This window comes from Portunus trituberculatus, chromosome 14, assembly GCF_017591435.1.
Source record: "Portunus trituberculatus isolate SZX2019 chromosome 14, ASM1759143v1, whole genome shotgun sequence".
Lineage (NCBI taxonomy): Eukaryota > Metazoa > Arthropoda > Malacostraca > Decapoda > Portunidae > Portunus > Portunus trituberculatus.
In genome coordinates this window covers 11,299,700-11,314,008 of record NC_059268.1, presented here as the reverse complement: position 1 = coordinate 11,314,008, position 14,309 = coordinate 11,299,700, and the positions used below count along the sequence as shown (strand labels likewise).

General features: G+C 42.6%; 1 protein-coding gene across 3 annotated transcripts in view; it reads left to right on the top strand.

Annotated features, from left to right (window-relative positions):
• Positions 1 to 792: 792 nt before the first annotated feature.
• Positions 793 to 14,309, top strand: part of LOC123503364 (neurogenic protein big brain-like) — a 131,356-nt gene continuing 117,839 nt past the window's right edge. For all 3 annotated transcript variants that reach the window (XR_006674424.1, XM_045253048.1, XM_045253050.1), the window contains exons 1-2: positions 793 to 1,493; positions 6,061 to 6,194. Coding sequence is in view for 2 of the 3 variants with exons in the window: in XM_045253048.1 (XP_045108983.1) it covers positions 1,185 to 1,493; positions 6,061 to 6,194 (443 nt within the window). In the remaining variant the exon portion in view is untranslated. The remainder of the gene's footprint in view (positions 1,494 to 6,060; positions 6,195 to 14,309) is intronic.

Here is a 14,309-nt window from a genome sequence, read left to right as displayed (position 1 = left end):
GAGGAATGTAGATGATCGCATTCTTTTTATACCTTCCCTTCAGTCAGTTCAGCACACAATTTGATGTATTATTATTATTTTTTTTTTTCATTCTCACCTGCAAACCTTCCCTTTGTCGCACCACCGCCACAACTCATGTTGGAGACTCACTAGCTGACTAATCAACGTTTGGATATGTGCCAACTGTAATGCCTACCACCCATCATCCTTACGTCATATATTCTGATTTATAAATGTTTCTGTTAATTAACACATTTTACCTATGAATTAGTGTGTGTGTGTGTGTGTGTGTGTGTGTGTGTGTGTGTTTGTCAATGTGTGTGTGTGTGTGTGTGTGTGTGTACTCACATGCTGTACTTCCTGTATATGGCAACACATTCCCTATCCTTGTCCCTTGCACATACTGAAATCATGAAAACTACAATAGACATGAATTGGCGTAGGCATATTCTATGTGATTTTTTATCATTCAGTAAAGTTGATACCTTTATAATTTCCATTCCATTCCTATTACAAAATATTTATCTGTGCAAAAAAAGACAACTCAGGATAAGGCAACACTTGCAGGGATCGTCCCTGCCAAACGTACGAAGAACAGAATGGCATGCCATCTTAGATTCTTTGATAGTCAGTCTACATCCATATTAGATAAGTATATAACATGGATAAATAATCTTCAAACAGTAAAAATTCATTTAGAAATAACCTTTGTGTTGCGTATTGAGCTCATCTTACGTGCGTAGTACGATGCCAAGCAGCCAAGCCAATCGCCAATCGGCGTCGCCTCAGAAGAGCGTTAGTGTCTGTGTGGTGAGGTGGTAGTGGCTGGCGCGGAGCAAGTGGAACCATGTGACATTGTATTCTCTTATTTCGCCAATTGATAGTGCTTAATCTTTAAGGATACCCAAAGACCACAGTGTGATATATGTCACATGTAGTTATTGAGCATTTGGGTAGGTTGCACATTCATGCGGTGGGAGATGACATGTTAACAAAAACTGGCAGAAGTTAGGTGATAACGATAGAATATCCCGCCAAGGTTGTGCAGCGGTGCTTCACCTGGTACAAAGCATGAGCGAGCACAGCTAGACCTTGTGTCGCTGAGTGGCCTGAGTGGTGTGTGAGGCCAGCCGTGTGTGTGTGTGAAAGAGAGTGTGGTGTGGGCGTGAGGCTTTGGTGTGACAATGGCCAGCACTACGGGCGGCGGCGGCGGCTCCGCAATGGATGCCCAGCTCGTGGCCCTCCTGGACAAGTTGGAAGGCCTTCGGCAGGAGGTTGGCCCTCCTCCTAGGCTGTCCATGATTGCTGAAGTGCGCACCCTAGAGCTATGGCGCGCGGTGATCGCCGAGTGCCTGGCCACGGTGTTCTATGTGTTCCTGGTGTGTGGCGCCTACAGCCCCTGGACCGGCAAGGTGTTGACGCAGGACGGGCAGCTGACAGTGGCCTTGGTGGCAGGTTTCACCATGGCCATCCTCGTCCATAGTTTTGGCCAGGTAAGGTTCATGTTTTTTACACGTTTAGTTGATCTGTAGGTGACATTGCGAGTGATTTTTTTTAAACGGTTTTCATAGACCTGTATGTTACTGCAGGTGAGCTTTGTGAATATAGTGTAGCAGGAGGCTTATGGAATTGGCGAACAACCATTCTCTCTCTCTCTCTCTCTCTCTCTCTCTCTCTCTCTCTCTCTCTCTCTCTGTGTGTGTGTGTGTGTGTGAAGATGCTCAATATTCGAAAAGCGCAACAAAACCAGTTGTAAACACTTCCGTGTGTTTGTGTGTGCAGTGACCGATAGAACCAGTATTCATTGCAGGCGTTTTGGTTGGAGGCATAGATAACACTGAATAGTTTCGCATGTATATCGCCGTGATGGTTCATATTCTAGTGTAGATTGGGGAACTTCATACTCTTAGCTAAGAAGAAGAAAAAATGATATATATATATATATATATATATATATATATATATATATATATATATATATGTGTGTGTGTGTGTGTGTGTGTGTGTGTGTGTGTGTGTGTGTGTGTGTAAATATCGATTCATTCTTTTTAATAGCATACTCATACGTGTCTCAGGAATCCACTGTGCTGTTAGTTCATGTAATGTGACCTTTATTTAGGTATCCAAGATTGAACCACATGCATTGCCTCTGTTTACCCTTTTAGATATGTTCTATGGACGAATTCGCCTTGTTTATTTAGTAAACTGTAGAACAATTAAAAGCATATGTATCACTGAGGAGACCGTAACGAGTGTATTATGCCCTCATGCTAGTAGTGTATTAGTTTGTAATTAGAAGTAAACATATTAGCGTAACTAGGTGTTTGTTGATAAGTTAGTTTTTATAAGCTCACAAACTGTCAAGTATTAGTCTCTTCAAATTTGAAGGCGACACTTTTTCCTGGTGATTGTAGTAGAGTTAAGTCGTCTGTGTCTTGATTTAAAAAAAAAAAAAAAATCGTGATCTTCATAAGCGTTTATATTGTGAATGAAGCTTACATCAGAACACTGAGAAATGAGGAAATTAAAGAAATAGCAAAGATAGCAGCGGGAAAAAGCGGTGTGTGACTGAGTGGCGAGTTGCCGGGACTGGCGGGACGGTCGCCAGGCACCAAGTGTTGTTCAAGGCCGTCCAGTTTTAGGCGGATGCGTGGGAAAGTTGTTGGAGGATGGTTGTTAGATGCATTTATTATTTCCTTTTTCTTCCAGTATACTTACAAGCAGATGAGCAGTGTCTGAGTCATTAACAAGGCTATAAAAACAGTGGAACAAACGTGACTCCAAGGTCACGAGGAATCTGATAATCATTACCTTGAAAGAGCTTGGGGGAAATCATTGTCAATAGTCGGTCACCGGGGGGCGATTACAAAGCACAGACCGAGTCACGGAACTACTTGACTTATGTGCAATATTATTGATTCAAACAGAACAGATAATCTCCGTTTCACAAATAGTATGATATTTGTATACAGTTTCCACACAAATTTAATTAGTCGGTACAGAAGGATGATTAATTTCTTGGTGATGGGCTATATAAAGCATTGATGTTAATACTATTAAGGAACAAATTAAGCTGGCTCGTTACATAATTTTGAGTAAATGTGTTTCTTGATAAGATGGTCGTTATCTTATGCCACCCAGATTCATTTGATAATGTGTGAACACCTTTGATTCGACCATGATCATGAATACACTATACGGGACATTATTTCATAGTAAAGCAGTGCGAACCGTACTTGAAGAGTAAACCTAACGGGAAAACAAGTAGGAAGTGAAGTCCATCCTTGAGGGTGTCGGGTCCCTCCACGGTGGACTGGTTCGTCTCGGGTCTATCCGGAACACTACACATCTCGAGCTACATGAGGCATCGAGACTCAGGGACGAAGCACCTCGGAATGAAAGACGAGTGAAAAATTACATAACACTCATTGAATTTTAGTCTAAAGCAATGCAACGTGCAAGGGAGAAAAATGGGAGAGTTGGGAATGATTTGTCGAAAACCAGATAACAAATAACGAAGAAAAGTGAATTTCAGAACTAATCTTGACTAATAAATACTGACACATCTTCGTCGGCGTTACTACAACAACCATCAATTAGTACTGTATGCGATACGTTAATGGGAATGCTAGCTTATATCCTGATCCGGTGTAGTAGTGGGTAGCTTTCTGGATTCAACATCTTTGTCATTGTTTGTTTAATAGTCTGCGCATCGATTTTTAGTGACAGTTATGCATCCAGTCTATCCACTGGAACCCAACACGAGTCTGCCCGGCCTTGTGTTTGTGCTAGTGTGGCATAGAGAGTAAGGGGAAGGATGTTTGGTTGAGCTGGCAGATGTTAATTCAATATACGTGAGAATACCAGACGTATTTAGCAAACGTAGGGAAGAATAGCACACAAATCAAAAGAAGTACTGCTAATCTACCCTTAATCTTGTCCAGCATAGGATAAACACTATTATTTTTCCACGCTATTTTTTCCTGGTCAAAAATTGGTGACTTTCTCTCCTCTCCTCTCCCCTTCCCTCCCTTCCCTTCCCCCCTCCCTCCTCCCTCCTCTCCTCCTCCTCTCCTCTCCTCTCCTCTCCCCCATTCCCTCCCTCCCTTCCCCTCCCCTCCCCTCCTCTCCTCTCCTCTCCTCTCCTCTCTCTTCGTTGCCATGTCTATGACAACACGACCCACAGTAGTAAGATGAGGTTCTCTGGTTCCCTGAAGTACATAGGTTGACATGATCCAAAAGACTCGAGCCAGGAAGCATTTGAAAGTGTGATTAAGGTCACGTGGGCAACTTTACGTACGCTTAGACACGATTCAGCACAAGACGAATCGATTGCAATTCTGTTTCTTTACGAGTAATCGACAGCAGAACGATTTAATGGCTTGGTCGGCTTAGATAATCCATATTTACTCTCGAATTGACTGGGAGTGTTTTGGTTTATCGGTGCTGTACAGGAATCCTTGCTGGTTTTCGTTCACAGAAAGCAAAGAAAAGCTCTGGACAATTAGGTAGCGAATATCATAGATAGGGAAGAATGGAAGGAGAGAAAAGAGAGGGAAGACAGAGTGATTAGAACGGTACTAGGCCTGACAGAAAACAAAGAAAATGATAATAGAATAGTGAGCCACACGAAAATATTCTTTGTCGAGAACTGGTCAATAAGGGATCAACTTTACAGAAGGTGAAAGAAGGAGAGAGACCTAGGAAGCGATTTAAGCGTCACAAGTTCAAAGAAGAAGAAGAAGAAGGGGTTATGTTTCCTTGTACGGGCGTTGGATCAAGTGCAGTAATTGGGTGTATCTGTTGTCAAGTGAGCTGCAGTGATTTGTTTGATATCTTGATAGTAATTTGAATGGACGTAATGTATTGATATAGTCATTAACCATTTTCTCGGATAATTAACAATTCACAACTTTAGAAGCATATTACAGTAATTTATGAGAAAGGAAAATGGCTTACAAAAATAGATTTGTTGATACATAGCCTGTAGAATAGTTCAGAGGCTGCTGTAGGCCAAAAGAATATCCTTGTGTAGTTTTTTTTTTTCTGTTATTAAGGAACCACGTCAAATACCTCAAATCCCAGTGAAATGATTAAATAAGGAGCTATTCAGTACTCTCATGTGAATCAGTATATTTTCAGTCCGGTCTGTACGCAGTCTGAGATAATTCCTTGCGAACATCATGTAGAAAGACTGCCCTGTAAATAAATGGCACTTACGTATTCCTGCGATAAAATGTAGGATCGGTGGATAAGTGTTATCAATATTGAGCTTTATTTTGGTTCAACTTCCTGTCGTTTTCCTTTCTCACATTAACTTAAAAAAACTTCAGTCATAGGAATGTTCACTGTAATGATAGTTTTTGTGTAGCTTAGCGGTCGTGCTTACCAAGTCACCATCAGTGTAAGTATCTAAGTCAATGTTTAACTTCAGTAATGCACTAGGAACACAATCAGCAATTACCTTTTGATTGGACAGCCAGCGCAAACGATAAAAATTCGCTGATTATTTACTCTCAAGCCTGGACGTGTCAGATATTAGTGAATGGTAATGTTTTGATGCGTGCTACGTGTTGCTGTATTATTGAAAGTGTCGACTGCATTCTGAACAAGTATATCTCAATTGCAAGGTTCTCATTAGTTAATGTCAGTCACCTTTATGTATGCATAGAATATTCCTAGCACTAATATGTGTTTCAAAGTGTGATATGCATGCATTAAGGTATCACGTGACAGTGTCCAACAGTGATATTTTTTTTTTTAGCTATAGAGTGTAATGTGACTAGGTATACATCGTCTGTGTGTGTGTGTGTGTGTGTGTGTGTGTGTGTGTGTGTGTGTGTGTGTGTGTGTGTGTGTGTGTGTGTGAAATAAACATATATCCCATCCCCCTCTTGCCTAAACACCACCTACAGTCTTCATATCTCCTATACCCTCTCCCCCCATAAACCTCTATGTCCACCACCGCCCATCCTTGCAGCCTCCCTTCCTACACCCCCAAACAAATACACAGGCTGTCTCCATGTATCCGATGCTGACATGACACTTTGCCTCCCACAGGTTTCCGGGGGCCACATCAATCCTGCTGTCACGGTCTCTCTGGCGGTCACCCGGCATGTGTCTCCTCTGCGCGCCGCTATGTTCGTACTGGCGCAGCTTGGGGGCGGGATAGCCGGTGCAGCGCTGCTCTATGGGTAAGTGTTGCCTCTTCATCAAGTCCTACCTGCTGCTTTTTGGGGAATCACGTCTTCCTGCTTTTTGACGCTTTGTATATGGCAAAAGTCTCTTTTCTCCCTCCGTTTCTTTCTGTATTTGTGTTCCTTCAGGTTCCTGTGCACGTATATTCTTGCCAGGCACGGTATTTAGCGAGTGTTGGCGTGCGAACACACACACACACACACACACACACACACACACACACACACACACACACACACACACACACACACACACACATTATAACAGATTCCAGTCTTGACCTTCCCACGTCAACCTAAAGACAACCTTGGAACCTCTCGGACGTGCTACATTAATTTTACACAGACCTTCCTTGGTGTGGGTTCCCTTGAAGTCATCTTAGCCTCGTGATCTTTGCGTCTCAAGGGGCCGGTTGAGAGCTGCAACCTTTAGGAGGACGCCTAGGGACTCATCGCCTTAACTCGCTTGCCCTCGTCACCTTCATAACCAAAGTCTCCTAACCTTTTCCAAACAGCCCTCTGGAGTCCCCTTCTCCTCCCCGCCTCCTGCTCTCCCCTCATCATTTAAACCTTTACCTTTTTGTTGCCAATTAACCTCACACCTTTACTGGCTTGCTGTTTCTCTCTCTCTCTCTCTCTCTCTCTCTCTCTCTCTCTCTCTCTCTCTCTCTCTCTCTCTCTCTCTCTCTCTCTCTCTCTCTCGTAAATTGATACGTATAATGAAAGCCCGTAGAAGCAAATCACAGCACTGTTATGCGGGTGACAGGAAATTAGCAGAACTGATACAAATGAACGGGGCAGGATGGAGTGTCATGTGTCATTTGGACGGGAGAAGCCAACGCATTGACAGTCTAACATTTAAGTGTGTGTGTGTGTGTGTGTGTGTGTGTGTGTGTGTGTGTGTGTGTGTGTGTGTGTGTTTCATTGGCCGCGTACCATGGAAATCTTCCGTCTTCATTCTAATTTCTCCGTGTCAACTTCTGGATAGATAGATGGAAATAGGTTGGCATGTTTCGTAGTAGTACATGGATCACCCACGTATGTGCCTATGGAGTTCTTGCAGCTTCCCTTCTTAAATGTCCACCATGTATCCCAGACTAGCTCAAAATCACTAATTTAGCCATCCACTCTACATATTCACTTGAGCCTCAACTATGGAACACAGGAAACACGAGGGGGATTCAAGAGGTGTATGAGTGATTTTATAAACAGTACGTCAGTCCGGGCCGAGGCAACCCACGCTAACACCGGAGCAGCTTCAGAAAACAAATAGTTACTAAATACTCACCTCAGTTGGTGCACTTAGAGATGAAGTGTACAAAGCTTTGATAGAGTGTGCCAATGGGATGGTGATAATGGTGTTTTGTATTGCATCTTAAGGTACATACAGCTTGGTGAAGACAATGCTAAGAGAATAAAGAGTAAGTAAATGGATAGACTGCAATGGAAAGTTGTGTTGAAATATTACGTAAAGAACAGTGTGTGTGTGTGTGTGTGTGTGTGTGTGTGTGTGTGTGTGTGTGTGTGTGTGTGTGTGTGTCTCTCTCTCTCTCTCTCTCTCTCTCTCTCTCTCTCTCTCTCTCTCTCTCTCTCTCTCTCTCTCTCTCTCTCTCTCTCTCTCTCTCTCTCTCTCTCTCTCTCTCTCTCTCTCTACTGTGTGCACTCTTTCTTCCTCCCACACCTCGATGTCTCAAGGTCTGTCTGTTGTTAATAAAGTCCTCTCTCTCTCTTCCCTTCCTCGTCCTCTTCCATCTCTCCCTCTCCCCTCTCCCCACTTATCCCAGGATGAGCGGGAGCCTTGTCTCCTCCCCTCACTCCGTCCCGACAGCTCCTTCTTCCCCTCTTTCCCCTCCTCCAGCCTCCCTCCCTCTCACCGTATTCTCCCTTCTCTCCGATTTCCTAACTTTCCTCATCGCTGTCCTCTCTCTCTCTCTCTCTCTCTCTCTCTCTCTCTCTCTCTCTCTCTCTCTCTCTCTCTCCCATGTGGGCTTTTCACGGGAATTTATGGGGTAAAGGGGATACTTTTTGGGGTACCTCCTATCTCAAAGCCCACCCGCTTGGAAACCATTGCCCCGAGTGAGGAAGCCCAACCTACACTCCGACCGTGGACAGGATTCGAACCCGTGAGCTTGGAGACCCCTCGGACCCCAAAGCACGCATGGTTCTACTGTACCACGGCTCTCTCTCTCTCTCTCTCTCTCTCTCTCTCTCTCTCTCTCTCTCTCTCTCTCTCTCTCTCATGTACATTTAAATCTATCGAACAAATGTAAGGTTTATAAGATTTTACGTTGTTTATATTTCAGTTCAAACGTATATTTTCCATTTTTCATTTAGATTTTCAGTCCGTTTTTACAATATATCTCTTTATTTTATTCATTCTTTATTTTAGATCCTCACTTCTCGTTCAAAAGTCTCCTTGGATTTAAGTTTTTTTTTCCATTATTTTATTATCATTTTTTTTTATTCTCTCTCTCTTGATATCGTGCAAGGTAGCGAATTCACGTGGTTTCCTTAATTTGATCTCATTTGCTGCATTATAAAAGTGTGGGTTTGGTAATTTGGTGGTGGTGAAGAGAGAGAGAGAGAGAGAGAGAGAGAGAGAGAGAGAGAGAGAGAGAGAGAGAGAGAGAGAGATGGTTATAGTGTGTGGTTTGTGCAGGTGGTGGTTGTGGTGGATGATGATACTGAGGTGATTGTACTGTTGATGTGATCACTACTACTACTACTACTACTACTACTACTACTACTACTACTACTACTACTACTACTTTTTCATATGTAGGTATAACGTATTACTTATCTGGTATTACTTTTCTTGTTTTTCTTTCATGTTTTTCTTTTTTCCTGCTCGTAATTCTCATCATCATCATCATCATCATCATCATCATCATCATCATCATCACCATAACTATAACCATTACCATAACCATTATCATCACCATCATGTCTGTATAGCCGAAGACTGTTTAAGAGAGAGAGAGAGAGAGAGAGAGAGAGAGAGAGAGAGAGAGAGAGAGAGCTTTTATTCATTTTGCAAAGTGCACTCAAGAGTTTAAAAGGATTTGTTTTGTTATGGAACAGTCTGGTCATGTCTGTCTTTTCTTTGTTTGTTTTGACGAAGACTCAAAAAACCCCGGAACAATTATTTTTTGAACTACAAACAAGGGTTTCAAGGATACCAGGAAGTAAAAAAAAGGTGGAAGGGAGGGGGGGAAGTTAGTTGCTGGAAGGTGGGGGAAAATGAACTGCTGGTCAAAAAGGGAGGAGAAAAAATGAAGTGTAGTTGTAGCATTTTATGGACTTATAGTTGGAGGAGGAGGAGGAGGAGGAGGAGTAAGAAAGATAAAGGAACAGGATGAAAAAAACAGACAAGAAAGACAAGAAATTAAGACAAAAAGGCAGTATTCGTTTAAATACATTATGTCCCTTTGAAATATAGTAGATATGTGAAGTGAAATCCAACAGTTGATGGAAGTGAGAATCATACATAAAAGAAGATGAGGGAGAGATGGGCCCTTAACCCCTTCAGTGCCATGACGCGTTTTCATACTTACTGTGCTTACTATTTGGTGGTTTTATACAGCTTCAGATACTCATGTTAGGATTGAAATAGTAAAGGTTGTGGCCATTAATCGTCTAACCTCCATAGATCCTTCCTAATTTAAATAAGATCGTCCAGTCATACCCAAAACTCATGGTAAAAAATGCACTCCAGTATGTACAGCTCATATTTTCAAACACTTCCATGATTCATCTCCATTATTTCAAGAGGGTTTATTTAGATTTACACGAGTAAGTTTTTAAGGTGTTTATACGGTTCTAGAGGCAGAGTGACAAGATTTCTACAATATGAACTGGAGAAACACTCTTGAAAACCTCGCTAATCATCTCTGTGGCCTTGGAAAATTAGTCGTGGTGAGAGCAGTGCCTGAATACGAACCAAAGTCTCAGTACACTACAACCTTCCGTTTATTTTATATTTTTCCCTCCGTGTTGCTTTTATACTCTTAAAGATTTCATTGTTTTTATTTATTTATTTATTTTTTTTTTTGTGGGGGTAGGGGGAGGCGGTTAAGAGATTATTTTTATGACCTTTGACCCAACTCCATTTGCGGAGGTAAAAATTCATGGCGTGGACAGGTAAAAAATGTGTGTGTGTGTGTGTGTGTGTGTGTGTGTGTGTGTGTGTGTGTGTGTGTGTGTGTGTGTGTGTGTGTGTTCTCTTTCGCGCCAGTTGAGTCACGGGAGAGGAAATAAGCAGTAAAGAAAACGGGGAATTGGGCTTCGAGTGGCATTTCTCTCTCTCTCTCTCTCTCTCTCTCTCTCTCTCTCTCTCTCTCTCTCTCTCTCTCTCTCTCTCTCTCTCTCTCTCTCTCTCTCTCTCTCTCTCTCTCTCTCTGATGGAGGAGAGTGGTGAGGTTAGGAGGATGTTTGGTGATTCTCTCTCTCTCTCTCTCTCTCTCTCTCTCTCTCTCTCTCTCTCTCTCTCTCTCTCTCTCTCTCTCTCTCTCTCTCTCTCTGATGGAGGAGAGTGGTGAGGTTAGGAGGATGTTTGGTGATTCTCTCTCTCTCTCTCTCTCTCTCTCTCTCTCTCTCTCTCTCTCTCTCTCTCTCTCTCTCTTGCATGGATATGAAGCCGAAACTCTGCTGTACTTGATGTCAGAAGGAGGAGGAGGAGGAGGAGGAGGAGGAGGGGAAGGAAGGAAGAGGAGGAAGAAGAAGCGGCCAGGAGGAAGGCAGGCTGATAGTGAGAAGATTGGGAAGCGAGAACCTCCTCCTCTTCGTCCTCTCTCTCTCTCTCTCTCTCTCTCTCTCTCTCTCTCTCTCTCTCTCTCTCTCTCTCTCTCTCTCTCTCTCTCTCTCTCTCTCTCTCTCTCTCTCTCTCTCTCTCTCTCTCTCTCTACCTGATTATAGAGACCACCCGCATAAGAAAAAAAATGTAATAACACGAGGGGAGACGATGGAGGAGGAGGAGGAGGAGGAGGAGAAGGTGAAGGAGAAGGAGAAGGAAAAGAAGACGTGAAGGAGGAAATAAATATAAAGTAATGGCGAAAGAGAGAGAGAGAGAGAGAGAGAGAGAGAGAGAGAGAGCAATGTGGATGCAAAGAACAACGATATTCTACTGACTTACAAGAGAGGAGAGTGGCGTACACACACACACACACACACACACACACACACACACACACACACACACACACACACACACACACACACACACACACACACACACGATTTTTTAATGATCAGTTTATTCTTTGTGGATGAGAAATATTTTTTCTTTCACTATTTTTCTGAAGATATTTGTGTTCAGTGTAAAGGCGAAGAGTTTGGATAGATAAGCCCACTGAAGACACGAGGGGATAGACAGAGAGAAAGGGGCAGGATGGGACCGGGTGTGGCAGGGTATGGCGCGGTGTTTACAGAGGTGGTGATGGAAGTGAAAGGGTTGGAGGGACTTGGAGGTGAAGAAAGGGTGTTGATTTGTATTACCGGGAACCAGCAGGGAGTGGAATGCACGTGTGTGAGGGAGTGGAGGAGAACTGGTATGGCATGGAGTGTAAGAACATAAGGGAAACTACGAGAATCTTTCAATACCAATTTCTTTTATCTATATTTTCTTTGCATTTCTGACACATTTTTGTACTACAGTTAAATCTGGTAAAACTCTCTTATCTCATTTCTCAAACATTCATACTTTTCCCTAGTAACCTCTAGAACTCCTTACCTGCTTTTCTGACACATTTTTGTACTACTGGTAAACTCTCTTATCTCTCATCTCTCAAACATTCATACCTTTCCCTAGTAAACTCTGGAACTCTTTACCTGCTTCTGTGTTTCTGACTTCCTATGACTTGACTTCATTTAAGAGCGAGATTTCAAGACATTTATCTTTTTTTTTTTTACTAACTGTCTTAGACCTGCAAGGGGATTGGCAACTAATTGGTCCTTTTTTTTTTTTTCGTTTTATGTCGTCCTTGGCCAGCTTTCCCCTCTTACAATAAAAAAAAAAACAGCATATTTCTTCGTTATGTATATAGGTAGCATAAAGAAATGGAAAACGTATCTCTAATTCTTTCAATTCACCTTAGACCTACTCAAATTATGTTCCTATGCTCTTTTTAATGTTACCCAAAGATTAACATAACATTGAAAGGATTAAAACATGCTCAACTTATCTCAATCCATCTTCCTCATCCAATTCCTCTAATCTTTTAAAGCTCCCTAATGACCCAGCTCTGTAGTGGCATCAAGGGAGGCGTGGCGGTGCTGGGAGGTAGTGCCAGTATATATGTTAAGGTGATGGTGTGGGAGGTGGAGTTAGTGTGGGTGTTTGGCTAATATGGGTTATGTGTGCGTAGTAGTAGTAGTAATAGTAGGAGTAGTAGTAGGAGTAGTAGTAATTGTAGTAGTAGTAGTAGTAATAGTAGAAGTAGTGTGAAGATGCTAGAGTTGATATGTTTGAGAGAGAGAGAGAGAGAGAGAGAGAGAGAGAGAGAGAGAGAGAGAGAGAGAGAGAGAGAGAGAGAGAGAGAGAAAGGGGGGTGGGGGTCTGTTATCACCTCACGGCAGGTCGTTCCAGCCTGAGTCGCCTCTAAGAGAAGTGCCTACGTCTTTTGTTTCCAAGTGGCAAGTTTTACAGAGTTGTCCCGGAGTTCAAGATTGTCAAAGTCGCGTCGCCTCATTTTTGTTGCGTGGATTCCTGATGTGACGTGATGTGATTAAAAGAAAGAAAGAAAAAAGTAAATACCGTTTCACTAGAGCTAAGACTAAGAGATCGTGGAAATGGTATTGTTTGGTATTTATTTACGTACTCCTGAATACAGTTTAGGTAATAAGTAGTATGTTGCAGCTTTAAAGAAATCGTATATACTTTATGATGCTTTGTCATTTGCAGTATCCTTTATTACCAGGAAATATACTAATTATAATGCGTGAAAGTATGATTTTTTTTTTGTTTGGTCTGTATAATATTTCTATTGCGTATACAACACAACAAGCAGGGAGAGAGAAGTAATTTATGTTTTGTCTAGCTTTTTAAACGAATCTATTCTTTGACACCAATGAGACGGGAACCAATGAAATGATCGATTCTCTCCCGAAGAAGAAGGGGAAGAGTAAAAAAACGAGGCCTGTCTGTCTGTTTGTCACTGATATTGAAAGGTGATGGCAGGTCTCCTTCACGCTTCAAACAAACACCTGACGAAGATGATAATAAAGAAAAATAGGAAATAATTAGCAGAACTTGAGCAGAGAGAGAGAGAGAGAGAGAGAGAGAGAGAGAGAGAGAGAGAGAGAGAGAGAGAGAGAGTTGCAACGTCAAGTTTGCTTTTGTCTCAACCTTTTTTCTTTTTCCGAGATAAGGAGAGGATCGGTGGTTGATCAAAGTTGTAATAACGCACGGAGAGAGAGAGAGAGAGAGAGAGAGAGAGAGAGAGAGAGAGAGAGAGAGAGAGAGAGAGAGAGAGAGAGAGAGAGATTACCCTTCATTTACTGCAAGATTTCACGCGCAATTTACACACAGGGAAGAAATGAAGCAAGAAAGGCTCATGTCTCTATACTCAGAAGACGCACCCTCTTGTTTTCCCAGCCGCGGTACAGCCTGCAGTAGCACAAAGGCATAGATGAAAGCCGCTACCACCCGCTGCCTGACGCCTTCGCCCAGAGTAGAATGACGGCCTCCTCGTGGGCGGTGGTGGCGGCGGCGTCTGTGTTGTTGTTGTTGGTGGTGGTTTAGCGATGGTGGTGGTATTTCTATTTTTTCACGGAAGACAGTGGATGCGCATGAGTCACGGACGAAAGTGGCACCTTCTCCACCTTGTTTCCTGCTCTATTTAGGCACTGCTCAGGCTGAATAATACCAATAATTCATGTTTTATTTATGTATATTTATTTTCTCCCTTCTCTTTCGCCGTTGTCTGAAATAGAGACCTCCATCCGTGTTGTCTGTCTCAAGATGGCAGCGGCATCTTGTGATAGACTAAGCCAAACACATTCCGCGGAACACACAACTACTTGAGCTTATCACTGAAAGAGAAGACCTAAGATGCTTGTACTGTGTGTCCTTTGTCTTTGAAATATTTACAAAGCAACTATGAAAGTGAAGGTTTT